At 41.9% G+C, this 15,933-nt stretch overlaps 2 protein-coding genes across 6 annotated transcripts in view; both read left to right on the forward strand.

Annotated features, from left to right (window-relative positions):
* The first annotated feature begins 525 nt into the window (after window positions 1–525).
* On the forward strand, window positions 526–5,769 carry EXTL2 (exostosin like glycosyltransferase 2). The gene is made up of 4 exons (XM_061379021.1): window positions 526–1,005; window positions 2,769–3,196; window positions 4,599–4,669; window positions 5,271–5,769. The coding sequence occupies exons 1-4, from the start codon at window positions 1,001–1,003 to the stop codon at window positions 5,760–5,762; spliced, it is 996 nt and encodes a 331-aa protein (XP_061235005.1). The 5' UTR covers window positions 526–1,000; the 3' UTR covers window positions 5,763–5,769.
* Window positions 5,770–10,914: 5,145 nt separating this feature from the next.
* The window catches only part of CDC14A (cell division cycle 14A), a 73,612-nt gene continuing 68,593 nt past the window's right edge, over window positions 10,915–15,933 (forward strand). For all 5 annotated transcript variants that reach the window (XM_061379008.1, XM_061379004.1, XM_061379007.1 and 2 more), the window contains exons 1-2: window positions 10,915–11,332; window positions 12,429–12,519. In XM_061379008.1, coding sequence (XP_061234992.1) covers window positions 11,227–11,332; window positions 12,429–12,519 — 197 coding nt within the window. In that variant the 5' untranslated portion in view covers window positions 10,915–11,226. The remainder of the gene's footprint in view (window positions 11,333–12,428; window positions 12,520–15,933) is intronic.

Below are 15,933 nucleotides of genomic sequence, written 5' to 3' on the forward strand. Positions count from 1 at the left end.
GGCAGTTCCGTACATATAAGAAACAAGTTGATATAACCACTCTTCTGAAATTTCACATAGTTAAATTATTTAACAAGCTCAGCAAATCTTTGGTCTCTAAGCTTTCATACTAATGAAATAAAAAAGAAAAGCTCCCTATCTTTGTTCAACTAGGATTAAAAGAACAAAAATCCCTCTGACAGCCTAGGAGCCTTAACAGACACGAGTTTCTTAAGTTGCTGTCTTGCATCTTGTACGTTCTTCCTGCTTGTGCTTACACTCGTATTTGTTTTCCCTTCTACCAAGCTGCCAAACGGGGGAAGAAAAAATGCCATGTCTTAAACTTGTAACAGGACTGATAAGCTCAGTAGAAGAAGGCTGCACCAGGGCAGGTTTAGATGGAGCTGAGGAACAGTTCCTTCCCCGGAGGGTGCTCAGGCATTGGAACAGGCTGCCCAGGGCAGCTCTGGAGTCACAGTCCCTGGAAGTGTTCACACACCATGTAGACGAGGCCTCAGTGCCATGGGTTAGGGGTGGCCTTGGCAGTGCTGGGCAGCGATTGGACTGGATGAGCTTAAAGGGCTTTTCCAACCTGGTTGATTCTGTGATTCTGTGACAGCATGAAGCGGATGAGACAGAAAATAATTTGATTGGGACTGCTCACCTGCCTGGTAGCTAAATACGTACAGACTGTGAGGTTCCGGAATCCTACTTGTATCTCTGCAGTTGACCCTATGGATGGGGCACGCAGACATTGCACTGGTGCAGAGCAGTAATTTTACAAGCAGAGAAGTGGGCCGTGCTTTTCTTTGTGGTTACTGGTGTAATAACGTCTTTCTGGAGTGTTCATGGAAAGGCAGAGACAGTTATTGAACTGAGGAATGTGTGCTTGTAAAGGAATTCTTGGTAGCATGTGGGTAGCTGTTGCTCTTCAGTTATAGAGTTCTTTTAAATTCCAACAGATTCAAAGATCACAAACAATTCTCCTGCAAAAACAAGGTGGGGAAACTGCTTGGCAATAATGAGGTAAGTTCAAAGGTTTTTTAGACTAAAATTATTTACATTTAGACTAAAATCATTTGCATTTCAAGCATGGTATGTGCACTTTGGAAAACAAATTATCAATATTTCTATGCTAAAACACTGATACTTTCTCATGAACTATAATGTCCTGGATCACTTAATTTGATCAGAATTCCCTGGTAAAAGCCTAGAAATTCAGCTCTGGGGCACCCAACGTAAAAAGGACATGGAGCTGCTAGAGGAAATCCAGAGGATGCCACAGAGATGGTGCGAGCAGCTCTGCTCTGGAGCCACGCTGAGAGAGCTGGGCTGGTTCAGCCTGGAGAAGAGAAGGCTCCCTAAGGGGAGACCTTAGAGGAGCACCCAGTGCTAGCTTCCAGAAGGGCTTTTTACAAAGGCATGTAGCAACATGACAAGGGGGAATGGCTTTTAGCTGAAAGAAGGGAGATTTATATTAGATATTAGGCAGAAGCTTTTCCCTGTGCGGGTGCTAAGGCGCTGGCACAGGTTGCCCAGAAAAGCTGTGGCTGCCCCATCCCTGGCAGTTTTCAAGGCCAGGTTGGACACAGGGGTTTGGAGCAACCTGCTCTAGTGGAAGGTGTCCCTGCCTGTGGCAGGGGGTTGGAACTACTTTGAGGTCCCTTCGAACCCAAACCAGTCTGTGATTCTATGACATTACTAGTGGAGTAACATGCATAATATGTATAGATGCGTTATTGTTTAGAATTAAGCTTAAACCACAACAGAATATTACTGTTGTATTCAGTGCATACTCATCTTGTGAGTAAAGGATGAAGAGCGTGTGGATGGCACATTTGAGGAGCAAACTGTGGAATGCAGTAGCTGTTGGATCCTGCGAAGTTTACAGTTCATAGATGTCTGGAGAACTAGAAGTGCTACCTAAGAGGCATGAATGTTGGGACTACCTTTGTAGGAGCTGCCTTTTAAGAGCTCCTGTTCAGTTCCAGAATCAGGAGGATGCAGAAACTCCTGCTTTATGCTGCAGCTCCTCTGCCATTTAGCTGATACATAGCTTCTAGCATCTGGCATTTTCAGTTTCCACTGAGTTCTAGATTTAGCAGAGCAGCTGTTACTGATACTGCATTCTTACATTATTCCATTTGGCATGTTTCTTTTGCTCCACCTATGCTACAGCCTCAGTTAGCATGATCAGAATCGTATTTTCCACATTATATGTGGAGCATATATACAAACTATTGACAAAGTGTCCAGCAAATCAGTGATAAGGATTGTTCCATCCTTGGTGGAGAAAGAAAGACCGTTTTACTTCTTTCTCTCTGCCAGAACTCTTGAGGACATACTTTCTCTGTCTTTTGTTTCTCAGCTAAGGCAGAGCTCCTGCAATTCTGACTTTCTCTACAGTTTTGCTTTCTAATTTCAGCTGGATGTATGTATGTAAATAAATGTTCAATCAAAAATGCAGTACTGAGAAAATAAGAGACAGTGAGCAATCTAAATAATTACTCCAGATTCATTTGCACAAAATAATGAAATGTGATGTTAACCAGAAAAGGTGAAAAGCAAATAAAGGTAGAAACTGAAACAGTATGTGTCTTGATAGTCAAACATAATTGGCTGAATCATTGAATGGCTGTGTTGGAAGGGGCCTTAAAGATCAAAAATCCTAAAATCCTCCTTATTTACTTAAACAAAAGTCTATTTAATACTGTGGGAGTTTGCTCATGTAAGGGAGATAACTATAAGTGGGATTAATGACTGTTCCTTTCCTGTTACTTGTTTTAAAGGTATTTCCACTTCTGTAAGCTCCCAGGAAGAGTTAAGGGAATCCGCCTACTGCGCTTCACTTCAGTGGTGATCATTGTTTTACTTCTTGTGGCAGGTGCTTTGACAGCTTTGCTTCCCAGTATCAAAGATGACAAAATGCCCAATTCAAGAAGGGAACCAAAAACCCAGAGTCATTCTGCCTTGGATGCATTTACTCTTATCATGCAGACATATAATAGGACAGACTTACTGCTAAAGCTTTTAAATCATTATCAAGCCATCCCCCACCTACATAAAGTAATTGTTGTGTGGAACAACGTTGGTGAGAAGATACCAGAGGAAATGTGGAATTCCTTGGGACCTCATCCTGTCCCTGTTGTCTTTAAAGTTCAAACTGTAAATCGCATGAGGAACAGACTCCAGAATTTCCCGGAGCTGGAAACTAAAGGTAATCAGCAGTTCATATTGCTACTATTAATACTATTTGCATACTTCAAATGCTAAAAGGGAAATGGTTTGAGTTTTACTATGTAATAAGCCCATGGATCTGTTGGTCCACTTAATATAGAAGAAAGCTACATTATGACATCAGATGCACACCACCACTACCAGCCGGCTTTCAGTCAAGAGTAAGGAAAAAAAGAGGGATGTCAAATGCATTCACAGGCTTTTTGCAAGGTGTTGTCCATTTCCTTTGTCAGGCAAACACAGCTAGTTCAGCCTCTCTTTATAAACTAAAATTCATAGTGCATGTATTTGTTGAGTCTCTGCATTAATCTGGATTTAAGTCATCTGGTAATGACTTCATTTAATCCATTTATTTACAACTGAGTTCTCATGCATGTGCTCTTCTGAAGAGGAATTTCCATCTCTAGCTCTCAGGCTTTCTACCTCAAATTATGGAATCTTTTTAAGAGTATTTTCCCCAGTCTTGGCTATTCATGTAAATATTCTTCATAAGCTCTTTGCAGGAGAAGCACAACAATAAATCTGTTTGTTTCAAGCGGAAAAAAAAAATCCTGTATGTTCATAGCAGCCTTCCAGTATCTGAAGGGGGCTACAGGGATGCTGGAGAGGGACTCTGCATCAAGCACTGTAGCGACAGGACAAGGAGTGATGGGTTAAAACTGAAACAGGGGAAGTTCAAGTTAGATCTAAGGCAGAAGTTCTTCCCTGTGAGGGTGCTGAGACGCTGGCACAGGGTGCCCAGAGAAGTGGTAAAGGCTCCATCCCTGGCAGTGTTCAAGACCAGGTTGGACAGAGCCTTGGGCAACTTGCTCTAGTGGAAGGTGTCCCTGCCCATGGCAGGGGGTTGGAACTGGATGATCTTAAGTCCCTTTGCATCCCAAACCAGTCCGAGATCATATGATTCTATGATTAGTAAAGGCAGTTCTGTTTACTGCCCCCTTCCTAATATGACTTGCAAATCAAAAGCCATGACTTCTAGGAAGACACTAGAAACTTCAGCATCCAAAGTGTTTTATTTACTGTAAAAGGGTTTACACTGACTGTAAACTTAAAAAGCTTTAATGTACCTGAAGTTCTGATCTAAGAGTATCTTTCATTTTCCACTTCCTGATAGTCTTTTGCCTCAAATTTAAGGCAAAGATTCTTCTTGATGTAGTTCAAGCTATTGAATGTTGCCTGTACAATTCGTTAAGCTTGCTTTGTCAGAACTTGCAAGTAGTGAGGGGATGGGTAAAATTTTATGCTAAGAATCCCTTATAAATCTCATACTCTGAATAATGGTATCTAACTCTTTTGGTTGCATTTTTATGCAAGATTAGCAGGATCTTAAGTTGTTTAATCTTTTGAGAAGTTAAATGTGGCTTTCTTTCTCCCCCTTTCAGCTGTTCTGATGATGGATGACGATACACTAGTCAGTGCTCATGACCTTACTTTCGCCTTCTCTGTTTGGCAGGTAATGTTTTGCACCTTCGCATGCAGTTATTTGAGAGTTACAATTGAGATGAATGGTTTTAAGTAAGAGTAATACCATATCTTCATGCTTTACTACCGGTTTTGTAGCTATACAGCTAGATTTTAGAAGGATTGAAGCACTGAACAGTAGCAATTGCAAAAATATTCTTCAATACTAGCTATACCTGTAATCTGTCTTTCAAATTTGTAACTCTTCTTGTACAAGAACACTGAAGTTGCTGACTGCTGAATTTATTTAAATTGATAGGAGGCAGCAAAACAAAACTTGTGGGGTTTCTTCATCTCCAAGAGAAATTGTCTATAAAGTTATTTTGAGTGCCAATTATACAGCTGCAGATTCTGTATAGATGTTTCTTGGCACTACATAGCGTTGAATGGGGCATATTGTGTTAGTTCTGTGAAACTGTGTTTAATTGCAACATTTATGCAGATCAAGGGACTATATGCCAACACTTTCATTCTTTCCTGGCAATAATCTTGTGCTCTTCTCTTTTTTTTTTTAAAGCGTAAATGTCACTTATGACAATTCCTAACACACATTTCACAGTGTGTTCACTGTAATTGTTTATTTTTTCTTTCAGCAATTTCCAGAGCAGATAGTGGGATTTGTCCCTAGGAAGCACATTTCTACTCCTTCAGGTGTATACAGTTACGGCAGCTTCGAGTTGCAGAGCCCTGGATTTGGAAATGGAGATCAGTATTCTATGGTTCTTATCGGGGCAGCATTTTTTCATAGTGGATATTTAGAAGACTTTCAAAGACAGCCAGAAGCAGTTTATGCTTTAATAGATGAAACTCAAAATTGTGATGATATTGCCATGAATTTTCTGGTAGCCAAGCATACTGGGAGACCTTCAGGAGTGTTTGTGAAGCCTGTTGACATAAGGAATTTAGAAAAAGACACTAACAGTGGCTATTCTGGAATGTGGCACCGAGCAGAGCATTTGTTACAGAGATCTTACTGTGTAAATAAACTGGTTAATATTTATGATGGCATGCCTTTAAAATATTCTAATATCATGATTTCTCAGTTTGGTTTTCCTAATTATGCCAATCACAAGAATAAAATGTAAGCCAATGTATTTAAGGGGTTAAAAGTTAAACAATACTCAGTGAATTGTACTGAGTTCAAGGAGAGGAGAAGGTCTAATTACTGCATCTTGGCCATCCTTATTTGTAGCTTCTGAACTTTTTCCACATGGCTTCTTATGTATTTTTTTTCTTTCCTACTAATTTTCCAACGTAAATTATGAGAAAACCTAAAAAATATATAGTAATGTTTAGCTGTGATAAAATCATCCCATTTCATTAAAACTTGAAAAGCTATTACAATTAATTAGGCCAGTTCTCCAGAAACATGCAGAGAAAAATGCACACCTACACTTGCAGTGCTTATGTTTAGATTTTTATTTCAATGTTAATCTAGTTAAATGAGGTCTAGGCATATTTTTTATAGTTGTATCTTGAGATACTTCCTTGACTTCCTCCTTCTCCTCCTGGTTCCCAGTGAAACTGTAGAAGGGCTACAGTAAACTGTTGGCCAGGCTTCTAGATTCCTGTAAAAAACCCCTATGAAGTTTGTATATATAAGCTATTCTGTATTCTGAGATGTTCCTGAAGCTGCTAGCTGGACAAGAGTACCTCACCTTTATCTCAGATAGTCCTAAAATGGTTGCTTATAGCACCTACTACTGCTGAGATAGTGGAAAATGATCTCTGATGTGGCTTTTTTCCCCATTATTAATTTGCCTGAAGTTGCTGAAACACTACAAGCAGCTGAAAGGTAAAACCTAGCAGCTAGAAATGCAAGAAACATGAATCCATAAAATATGAAATTTTTATAAGCAGCAAGAAGAAATTGAGGGGATATTACATGTTAAATACTCTCTTTAGTCTTAGTTTTATTTTTATATTTTGCATGTACGTTGTTACAAAAATATGCCCAAGAAAATCCTCACTCTTAAAATATGTCTTATTTACCATTGCTAATAAGAGCAGGCTGTTCTACATATATGACAGTGTACATTTTGTTGTATTACATGTCTACTGTTTTTTTAGCTACTCTTTCATAGAATCACAGAATCCCAGACTGGTTTGGGCTGGAAGAGACCTTAAAGCTCATCTAGTTCCAACCCCCTGCCATGGGCAGGGACATCTCACACTAGAGCAGGTTGCTCCAAGCCCCTGTGTCCAACCTGGCCTTAAACACTGCCAGGGATGGGGCAGCCACAGTTTCTCTGGGCACCCTGTGCCAGCGCCTCAGCACCCTCACAGGGAAGAGCTTCTGCCTTAGATCTAACCTGAACTTCTTCTGTTTCAGTCTGAACTGATCACCCCTTGTCCTGTCGCTACAGTCTCTGATGAAGAGTCCCTCTCTGGCATCCAAATGAGTATTTACATACTTTTTGGTTCCTTTCATCTCTGGTTTTGGTGGCTGTGGCATCAGAATTACAATGAATGAGTAAAGCATTACAAAAAAAAAAAAAAGTCTTTTAAAGTATAGAGGTATCTGACAGGGCTGGACTGTTATGAGTCTCTGATTTCCCTGGCCTCATCTATAGCAAGAAACAGAGCTATTACAGCTTTTGTTAAATTGGGATGCTGTGGTTCTGCAAGCAGTGTGTTGACGTAGATTGGACACACCTTTTCCATTGAAGTTACAGACTTATTTTTATGGTATGGAGGAAAGAAAATAGATTTTCTTGGATCACAGAAAGGAATCAAATCTGGCATCCAAAGTAGATTTTGTTTAATTTGCATCAGCTTTTAATCGATTCTTAATACCAGTTCAAAGGCATCTATGGGCAATCATTAACACCTAATACCAAGTGCACAAAGAGCATCTGCACAAAATGGGTGTATCATTTTTTCAGTTTTTGTAATGCTAGTTGACAAAAAGTGGTTGAAATTTTTGACAAAGTCTTTACAGCTGGGCTGATTCTGGATGTAAGTCTTTGGGGGAATGGAGAATTCTTATGCCTTCTATCAGTGTTAAAGGATTTTGTTTCTGTTCAGTGAAGTCTTCCTAGTACTTTTGTAAGATTTAAAGAACAAAATCTTAACATGACAGTGTAAAGTCTGCTGAATTTTACTTTAATAGTGAAAAGTAGATTTTAATTGTTGTGCTGTAGTGGTAAGTAGTAATCAAGCAGGTCTGCAATCTTTCCAGAAATGCAGCTTTCTTCATGGCAGTTTACTGCATTTTGTTTACTCACTGATCTGTAATTTCTGTTCTTTGCAGTATCAACTAGAATTGTTAAAGCTCACAGGTGTTGTTTACCTTACTTTTAAAGTGAAATGAACTGGCACTCAGCCAAATCTCATTATTGGCTTCTTTGCTGGGGAGAAGGAGTTGGTTTGGGTTGTGTCCTGGGTTCAGCAAGAAGTTGGGATTACTTTTTGTTCTTCTGTGTCAGTGAATTAATAGAACAAGATTTTATTATGCTGGTAAATTTAATTTGTACCATTGTCAAATAAAATACGTAAACCAGATTGGTTTCAGTGTTAGATGTCTAAAGTAAGCTCACAGTTTGCATACAGATGAGCAGCACCAAGATTTCATTTTTTTAAAAACATGTACTTGTTGGCACTTACATTCTCTTAATTTAGGTAAGGCCTAAATTAATTGAGGAAATAAACTGAGGGGGAAGAACCACAGCCTTAAGCAGTTAGTTAGACCTAGATAGCAAAAGAAAATTTGAAGATAAGATTTCATCTCTAGTCATAATTCATTGTGCTTAGGGTGCTTAGGAAACAAAAGGGTTTTGTTTATTTTTTAAAGGCTGACAACTTTTTATACCTTGATGGCTACAAAAATGCCTTAGGTTTCTTTAATGAAATATATTACTGAGGATTTATATTTTTAACAAAATAATATGTATGTGGTGATTTCTTCTGAGAGATTATCTAGATGTCATTTGGAAGTGTTTTACAGTCTAAACGGATTCATCACCACCTCTGAATGTTCTATAGAAATTAATGTTTAGGAACACAGGGCTTTAAAAATGGCATCTAAAAGATCTTTAATAAAATCTTGTTGAAAAATTCAGGATATAGTTTTAAAATGATGCAACAATACTACAAGAAAATTACTTCTTTATATGCACCTTAAAAAACACCACAAGATGTCACTGTAGCCTTGGTATTTGGTATCATCAAATGTTAATAGTAATTGGAATTTAGTAAAATAAAAATTATATGAGGTGAGAACATTCCTAAAGGTAGTATTTTGCAAGTCGAGCTGCATTAGATAATCATACTAAAAGCTGAGATACAACCCTGGAACTGAAAAAAACATGGAGGTTATTTTGTGCATATTTTTACAGGGGAGAAAGATTATTTTAAGTACTTGTTATGCTTACAAAGGTTCCAGCTAATTGCCACAAATGAGAACTGGTATGTAACGAAACCAATACTTGTAATTTTTACAAAAGGTATAGAAGTGGTATACAAATAACATTTGACAGTGGGGTTCAGTTTCTAGACACCTTTGCCTCCTAGGTTTACTAGCCTAGCTAGAGGGACTTACAAATAATAGGCTTTAACACAAACTAGGTATCTAGGGATTCTGGATCCTGGATAGCTATCCTGCTACACTGCTCCATCTTTGCTTCTGTTGCTGAAGATAGCTTTGTTAAAGCTAATTTGAGGAGGCTCATTCAAACGCCCCTCAAGCAGAGTGCAGCACAGACTTAGAAATGTATGTTACATTGAACTGTAGCGAAAGTTTGAGTAAAAAAGGCTGTTAAAAACAGTTGTTCTGGAGAAAATACACTGATAACTCTTTTCTTACTGAGGATATGTTACCCCTTAGAAAATTGCTTACAAATAAAATGTAGATATTTAATTAAGGGTTAGCTATACATGTAGGCAATCTCAAGCAATATAGGAAAAGATAAGCACATCGATTTCCATAAAGAGCAAATAGCCCCCAACAACCTTTATTTAATTTCCTGTTACAGAAGACTGTGCTCTTAGTCTTGCAAGCATCTTGTATGGAATAGTACTTACTTCTAAGAATAAGGTTTCTTACCTAATTTTGCAGGACCAGGCCCAGGCCCAAACAGTCATACTTAGGAATATTAGTTCTGGAGTGATGAAAAACAGGGCAAAATAGAACCATTTGAGAACACAGGTACACATTATTGGAACAAACACAGAAAATAAATAAGCAACTACACTGCATGAGAAGTATTTTCTATAGTACTTCAGTGTATTTATAAGGCCTTAAAGAGCATCCAGTGCTTATGACACTAGATAAAAATTGAGAAGTTGAAAGTGTTTCATACTTGTATTTAGCCTTATCTACAAACAACTTAGAATCAATTATATGAACTGGTAATTACAGGAGCTTATTTACAGTGTTTGGAAAACATGGTGATAATAACATGAACCTCAGGGCTGCATGTTGCTTTGCATTGCAATGGTTTTTAAGGTGTTTCAAGGGTGGGTTTTGTTTTGTTTGGTTAGTTGTGAGATGGGACAGCCTGCCCTGCTTGGCACTCAGCAATTCTTTCGAAAGAGGAGTTTGGTAGAAAAAAGGCATTTCTAACATTTTCAACACTCCTGTTTGTTTGGCGGAAAGTTAATCGCAGACTACAAACTAATTCAGTTTTTGCAAGTGAACCACCAAAAAAATCAATCTTTAACTTCTGGGACAAAAAAAAAAAAAAAAAAGGAAGTAGTTTTGTGTAGTTTTACCAGTGTCTTTGAAACGCTTTACGAAGCTCTTCATTGCCCCGCGGCTGACACAAACCGCAAAGGCCGGCAAGTGACCGGCTGCCTATGGCTCGGAGGCGCCAGAGCTCGGCTGAGGAGAGCCCCGCTCGAGGGCACGTCACCAGGCCCGCTCGCTCATTGGTTGGAGAGGAGGAAGGCGGCTTTTGATTGGCGAGTCACCTTATCAATCAACCGAAAAGGTGGTGCGCACCCTGCCTGGCCGGGCCCCCGCGCCTGCAAGTGTCCCAGAGAGGGAAGCGGGACTAGCGTTGGCCGTGCGCCCCGGGGCGGCCTCCCGCCCACCCCTTCCCGGAGGTGCTAGCCCCGCCTCAGGCTCTGCGAGCTGTACTTCTGCCTCTGCAGGGCGTCTGTCTCGGGCTGGGGGGAAGCGCAGAGGGTCCTGGTGCCCCGGGAAGTGCGAGTGAGCGCAGCGCTGGGGCGGAGAGGTTCTGTGAAGCCGCCGGGCGGCCGCGGAGAGCGAAGGAGCGAGGGCGGGACGGAGGAGAAGGAGGAGGGTTGGTCACTGGCGCGGCTCGGCCCCGGGCCGGGCGAAACAAAGGCTCGTAGCGCGGTTGCTAGCGCGCCGCCGGTCTCCTGGTAACCGCCCGCTGCCTCTTTATCCGGGGGCGTTTCCGCGCCGCGGGTGGGGCGGAGTTGGAGTCTGTGCGGGCGCTAGCTGTGGCCCGGAGCTAGTTCTCGTCTCTGCTCTTGTTCCTATGCGGGCTGCGGCAGCGGCGTTTCCCGCGGCGTGGCCCCCGACAAGCGGGTGGCCCCTCCGGGCAGTGGGTCGCTTCCCAGAGAGCGCGTCCTGGCCCCGTCATGAGTTCGGAGCCTCCCCGCGCCTCGCTGCTCCGCGCCCTGTTTAAGATGGAGCCGGCGGCAGCCGCTTCTGAAGTGCTTGGGGGAGCCTCGGAGTTCGTGAAAGGTGAGAACGGGCCGGGGAGCCCTCCCCGTCCCCTGCCCGCAGGGGTGCCGCTCGCCGGAGCCTCCCTCGGCTCACTGGCTTTATTCCCCTTCCCCGCATCTCTCCCCCGCCTCCTTGGGCTTTTGCTGCGTGCCCGGCTCGGCTTCGGCCCCTTTCGACTTGCGGTTTTTGTGAGCTGCCTGCCCTTCGGCCGCCACGGGGCACGCCTGAGCGGTTCCTTCCTGCTCTCTTTTCCGGTGAGAAGCGGGGCCGGCACCTGTTGCTATGTGTGGCTGTATTGTGGGTCAGAAATCTCAGCCCTCCTGCACAGAGGGGTGTCCGGCCGGGCTGAGCGGGGTGCTCGCATTCCCGCCGCCCCTCTTCGCAGGAGAAAAAAGATCATGGAGTTCACTAGGTTGGAAAAACCCTTTAAGCTCATCCAGTTCAACTGTTTCCCAGCACTGCCAAGGCCACGGCTAACCCATGGCGCTGAGGCCTCATCTCCACGGTGTGTGAACACTTGCAGGGACGGTGACTCCAGCCCTGCCCTGGGCAGCCTGTTCCAATGCCTGGGCACCCTCTGGGGAAGGAATTGTTCCTCAGCTCCATCCAAACCTGCCCTGGTGCAGCTTGAGGCCGTTTCCTCTTGTCCCATCCCTTGTTCCCTGGGAGCAGAGCCCAGCCCCTCCTGGCTCCATCCTCCTGTCAGGCAGTTGTAGGGAGCGATCAGGTCTCCACTGAGCCTTTTCTTCTCCAGACTGAACCCCCCAGGTCCCTCAGCTGTTCCCCATCACACTTGTGCTCCAGGCCCTGCACCAGCTCCGTTGCCCTTCTCTGGCCCTGCGCCAGCACCTCAGTGTCTCTCTTGTAGTGAGGGGCCCAGAGCTGAACACAGGATTTGAAATATGGTCTCACCAGTGCCCAGTGCAGGGGCACAGTCCCTGCCCTGGCCCTGCTGCCACACTGGTGCTGATACAGGCCAGGATTCTGGTGGCTTCCTGGCTGCCTGGGCAAGAAATAGCTCAGCTGTGCCTGTTGCAGGACAGGGCTGCAGGGTGCTGTGGAGAAATGCTGAGCTGCTTGGTCTGCCCTGTGACGCTGCCCTTGTCTCTTTCAGATCGTCTGTACTTTGCTACTTTGAGGAATAAACCAAAAAGTACTGTAAATACCCACTACTTCTGCACCGACGAGGAACTGGTCTATGAAAAGTACGTGTTGTGATCTGTTGTGTTTTGCATGTTCCAAGTGATCACTTGAGATTCTTCCCAAAACACTTGAGTGCTCTATAGAATGTTCTTGCCCCACTTGGCTACTTGCACATAGCGTGAGTATGGAGTTATCCTGAATATATTTAGACACTAGCTGAGACTAGTTTAACAAGATTACTGTGTTAAAAAACACAAAACCAGCTACAAGGCCAGTTAAATGGCTTAAATGTGGTTGGGCCTAGGGGAAGGATCTCTGAGCTTTGTAAGATTTGTTTATAAGGTGGAGGAGATCTCTTAAGACTAATTACATTTTATTAAATGGTGTCTTAAATAGAAGACTGTTGTTTGGTGTGAATGGATGAAACAATAGTTTGTTTTGTGTGTATTTTCCTATGTAGAGAGTATGAAATGTTCACCTTTTATACAGTATCATAAGAATGCAAAACTTAAATGTCCATTTAAAGAAATCTGCAACTTTTATTTAGAAGTTTGTAGAAGTTTTTGAGATGGTACTTCCTGTTGGCTTTTGTAGAACAGCAGATAAAGTATTTCTCTGAAGTAAAAGCTTCATTTGTTCAGAAGATGATGAAAGCACACAGAAGGCCAAAAGTAAAATTTGCTATAGTTTGAACACTGTTAGAGGACATAAAATACACTAAACAAAGTAATTGCTGTGGTTAAATAGTGGCTGCTATGCACTGTGCTCCTAGATCATCTGTTTCACGTGTGATGGTGTGTCTAGCCACTTGACAAGGGATTTGTTCCAGAAGTGAAACAAAAAATGTCTTATTTTAAATGTAACTGTCCATACGAGTTGATGAACTTGTGAGAACTTGTGAGCATCAACCATTCTTCCTTCCCTTCTCCAGTGACTTCAGTGCTGCTTCTGCAAAGCTGTAAACTAGTCTTATGTTGTTTCTAGCTTGCTTTCTATGCACAGCTTACAGTTTTAAGGCTTCCTATCTACGCATGTTTTGAGTCTTCATTATCTTAAGCTTTGTGTCCTCTAGTGGAGCTCTCAATGATTCACTCCCAAAGTTGACTTTTGTAATTACTTGCTTCATTTGGGAGTAGGTTCTGTAGTGATCATTAACTTACTCACATTGGAAGGGAACTCAGGAGTACCCTGAGGCAAGGCTGACCTGATACCAAAAGCAGAAAAAAAGAATTCAACTGGGAAGGCCCTGAGCAATTTGCATTACATTAATATGTTCCACTTACTTTAATGAAAGTAAAATTGGATCTCGTATCTCTAAAACTTCTGTGTTATGCTTGACCTGAGGAGTATTGTTTCGAATTCTTAATATGCTTCAAGTAAGGATGAATGAATCTTGTGTGCAATTTGATCTTGGGGGTGGGAAAGTAGAGCAGTTTTGCACTGTTTGTTACAGATGATTGTATCAACAAAGGACTGTAGCTGGGGTATTTTGTGTGAGGACACTATTGTATTTAAAACAAAACAAAAACAACTGAGAAACTTGAGGGGAGGGAGAGGGAAGATGTGAAAAGGAAATTCAGTAAGTATACTCCTTAACCCAGTTACCTGTTAATCACATACCAAGGTCTAATTTGACACCAGGTAGAATTACAAGGTAATGGGAGGAAGCAAGCTTTCCTTTATCTTCTAGGGCACACCTAAAGATTTTGGATATGTAACTTGCAATGTGTTTTCTGAATAGATAGGTCCTAATCTAACTGGGCTCTTTTCAAGGCATCATCCTCTATCTGATATCATAATAGTACACTCCCTTTTGTGCTCTCAAAATTCTAAAACATGAGGTACAAATTAAGTGACAGTTACTAGGTGAGTTTTCTGTAATAACCTAACTCTGTTATGTAACACTGCTAAACTTTCCCCTGGTATTTGTATTGCAGCACCCATCACTATCAGTTTGCAGTATTTGGTGGTAAAACCATGCCAGATCTCCTTTTTTTGATGTCAGCCTGTTAGGATTCACAGGCTGTACAGCAAGTGAGGGGCCTGACATCAGGGGCTGTCTGTAAGTTAGTGGTAGAGTGTAACTTTAATACACCAGGTTGGATGTGCTGTTCATTCCCTCAGAAATGCAGCCTTCTTTTTCACAGTGATCAGAAATACTTGCTGCGTGATAGCAAAGTAACTACTTAGAAGTGAGTTCTGAAGTGCTGTGTCTCAGAACAGTGGTTTCCAGAGCCTTCATTCTTGCTTGTCAGAATTTTATGAGCACTTCTGCTTTTAATCAAAGGAGTTTTTCAGATTGTTAAAAGGAGGAGGAGATGTCTACTCAGGGACACAATCCTAAGCACCTGAGGCACACAACTAATTTTGTTAATACAACTGTCTATTTGTTTAGGTATACGTCATTCTAGTGACAAGACAAAATACTTCATTGTGCATGGAAGTAAACAGCTTTGGGCTGTTACTCTGTTAACTTTAGCGATAACTCCTAAGTATGAAGTGCTAGAGAAAGTTTAGATGACTTTACTGAGGTGTCAGTTTGCCTTCACTTCAGTGATATGTGATCTTGAAAACCATTGAGTATGTAGGTTCAGGGTTGTCGGATTACACACAGCGTGTTACTGGCTCACGTAGTACTTAGAATCTCACTGCCTTGCTCCCCTTGTTTTCTTCACTGTTGAAGAGGCATCAGGAAGTAATAGTGTACATTAATATTATACCCCATTTATTAAGCAAAGCAGCTGTTGTGCTGGGTCGAAGCTTTGGTCTGATAAATGCTGACGTGCTCTTGCAGCTTGTCACGTGGTTTAGCACTAAGTTGTACACAAGGTGTGGTTACGTAAAAGCTGGAGCACTTTAGCCTTCAGTTTCACTTGAAGTTGTCAGCTGTTCTCATGAATTCATAACTGTCTCAGTTAAACATTCACACTTTAAAAAATAATAAAGATGTTCTTAAAAGCATTTAAGCCTATCTCAAGTGCTGGGTGACTAGGAACTCACTACTAGAACTGTCACTGTCGTAGTTAAATGTGCTGCAATTTAACCTTGAACCTATTATGCTAGGGAAATGGTATGTAAATTCCTCAGTTGATGGTATGTAAATTCCTTGGTTGAGGGAACTAGAAACCTGAATGAATCTATCCAATTCTGAATTCTCTTTTTCTTGATTGTTCTGTTTCTGTAAGATTTTGTCAGTCTCTTTCCGAGACTCTGAGGTCCCTCCTGAGAAAGGAGAAAGGCTGCACTGCTGCTTGTAAGGGAATACAATCTTTCAGGGTAATGCAGTGCAGGTAACTATTACTGCGGGAAAATGGAGTTAGTGCGAAATAATCCAGCCTGATGAGGGCTGTCAGTTGGCAAAGAGACAAGCCTTGCCTTGGCAAGACCTCAATTAATGAGTTAGGCACTAGTAAGCAGCTTTTTATTCTCTAAGAATAGCTTCTTTCATGTTTCACCTTTCAGTAAACAGGTCTGGG

The sequence above is a fragment of the Neopsephotus bourkii genome, unplaced genomic scaffold, assembly GCF_033783945.1.
Source record: "Neopsephotus bourkii isolate Nb327-2 ecotype Australia unplaced genomic scaffold, CSIRO-AGI_Nbou_v1 NB_1768, whole genome shotgun sequence".
NCBI classification, from domain to species: domain Eukaryota; kingdom Metazoa; phylum Chordata; class Aves; order Psittaciformes; family Psittacidae; genus Neopsephotus; species Neopsephotus bourkii.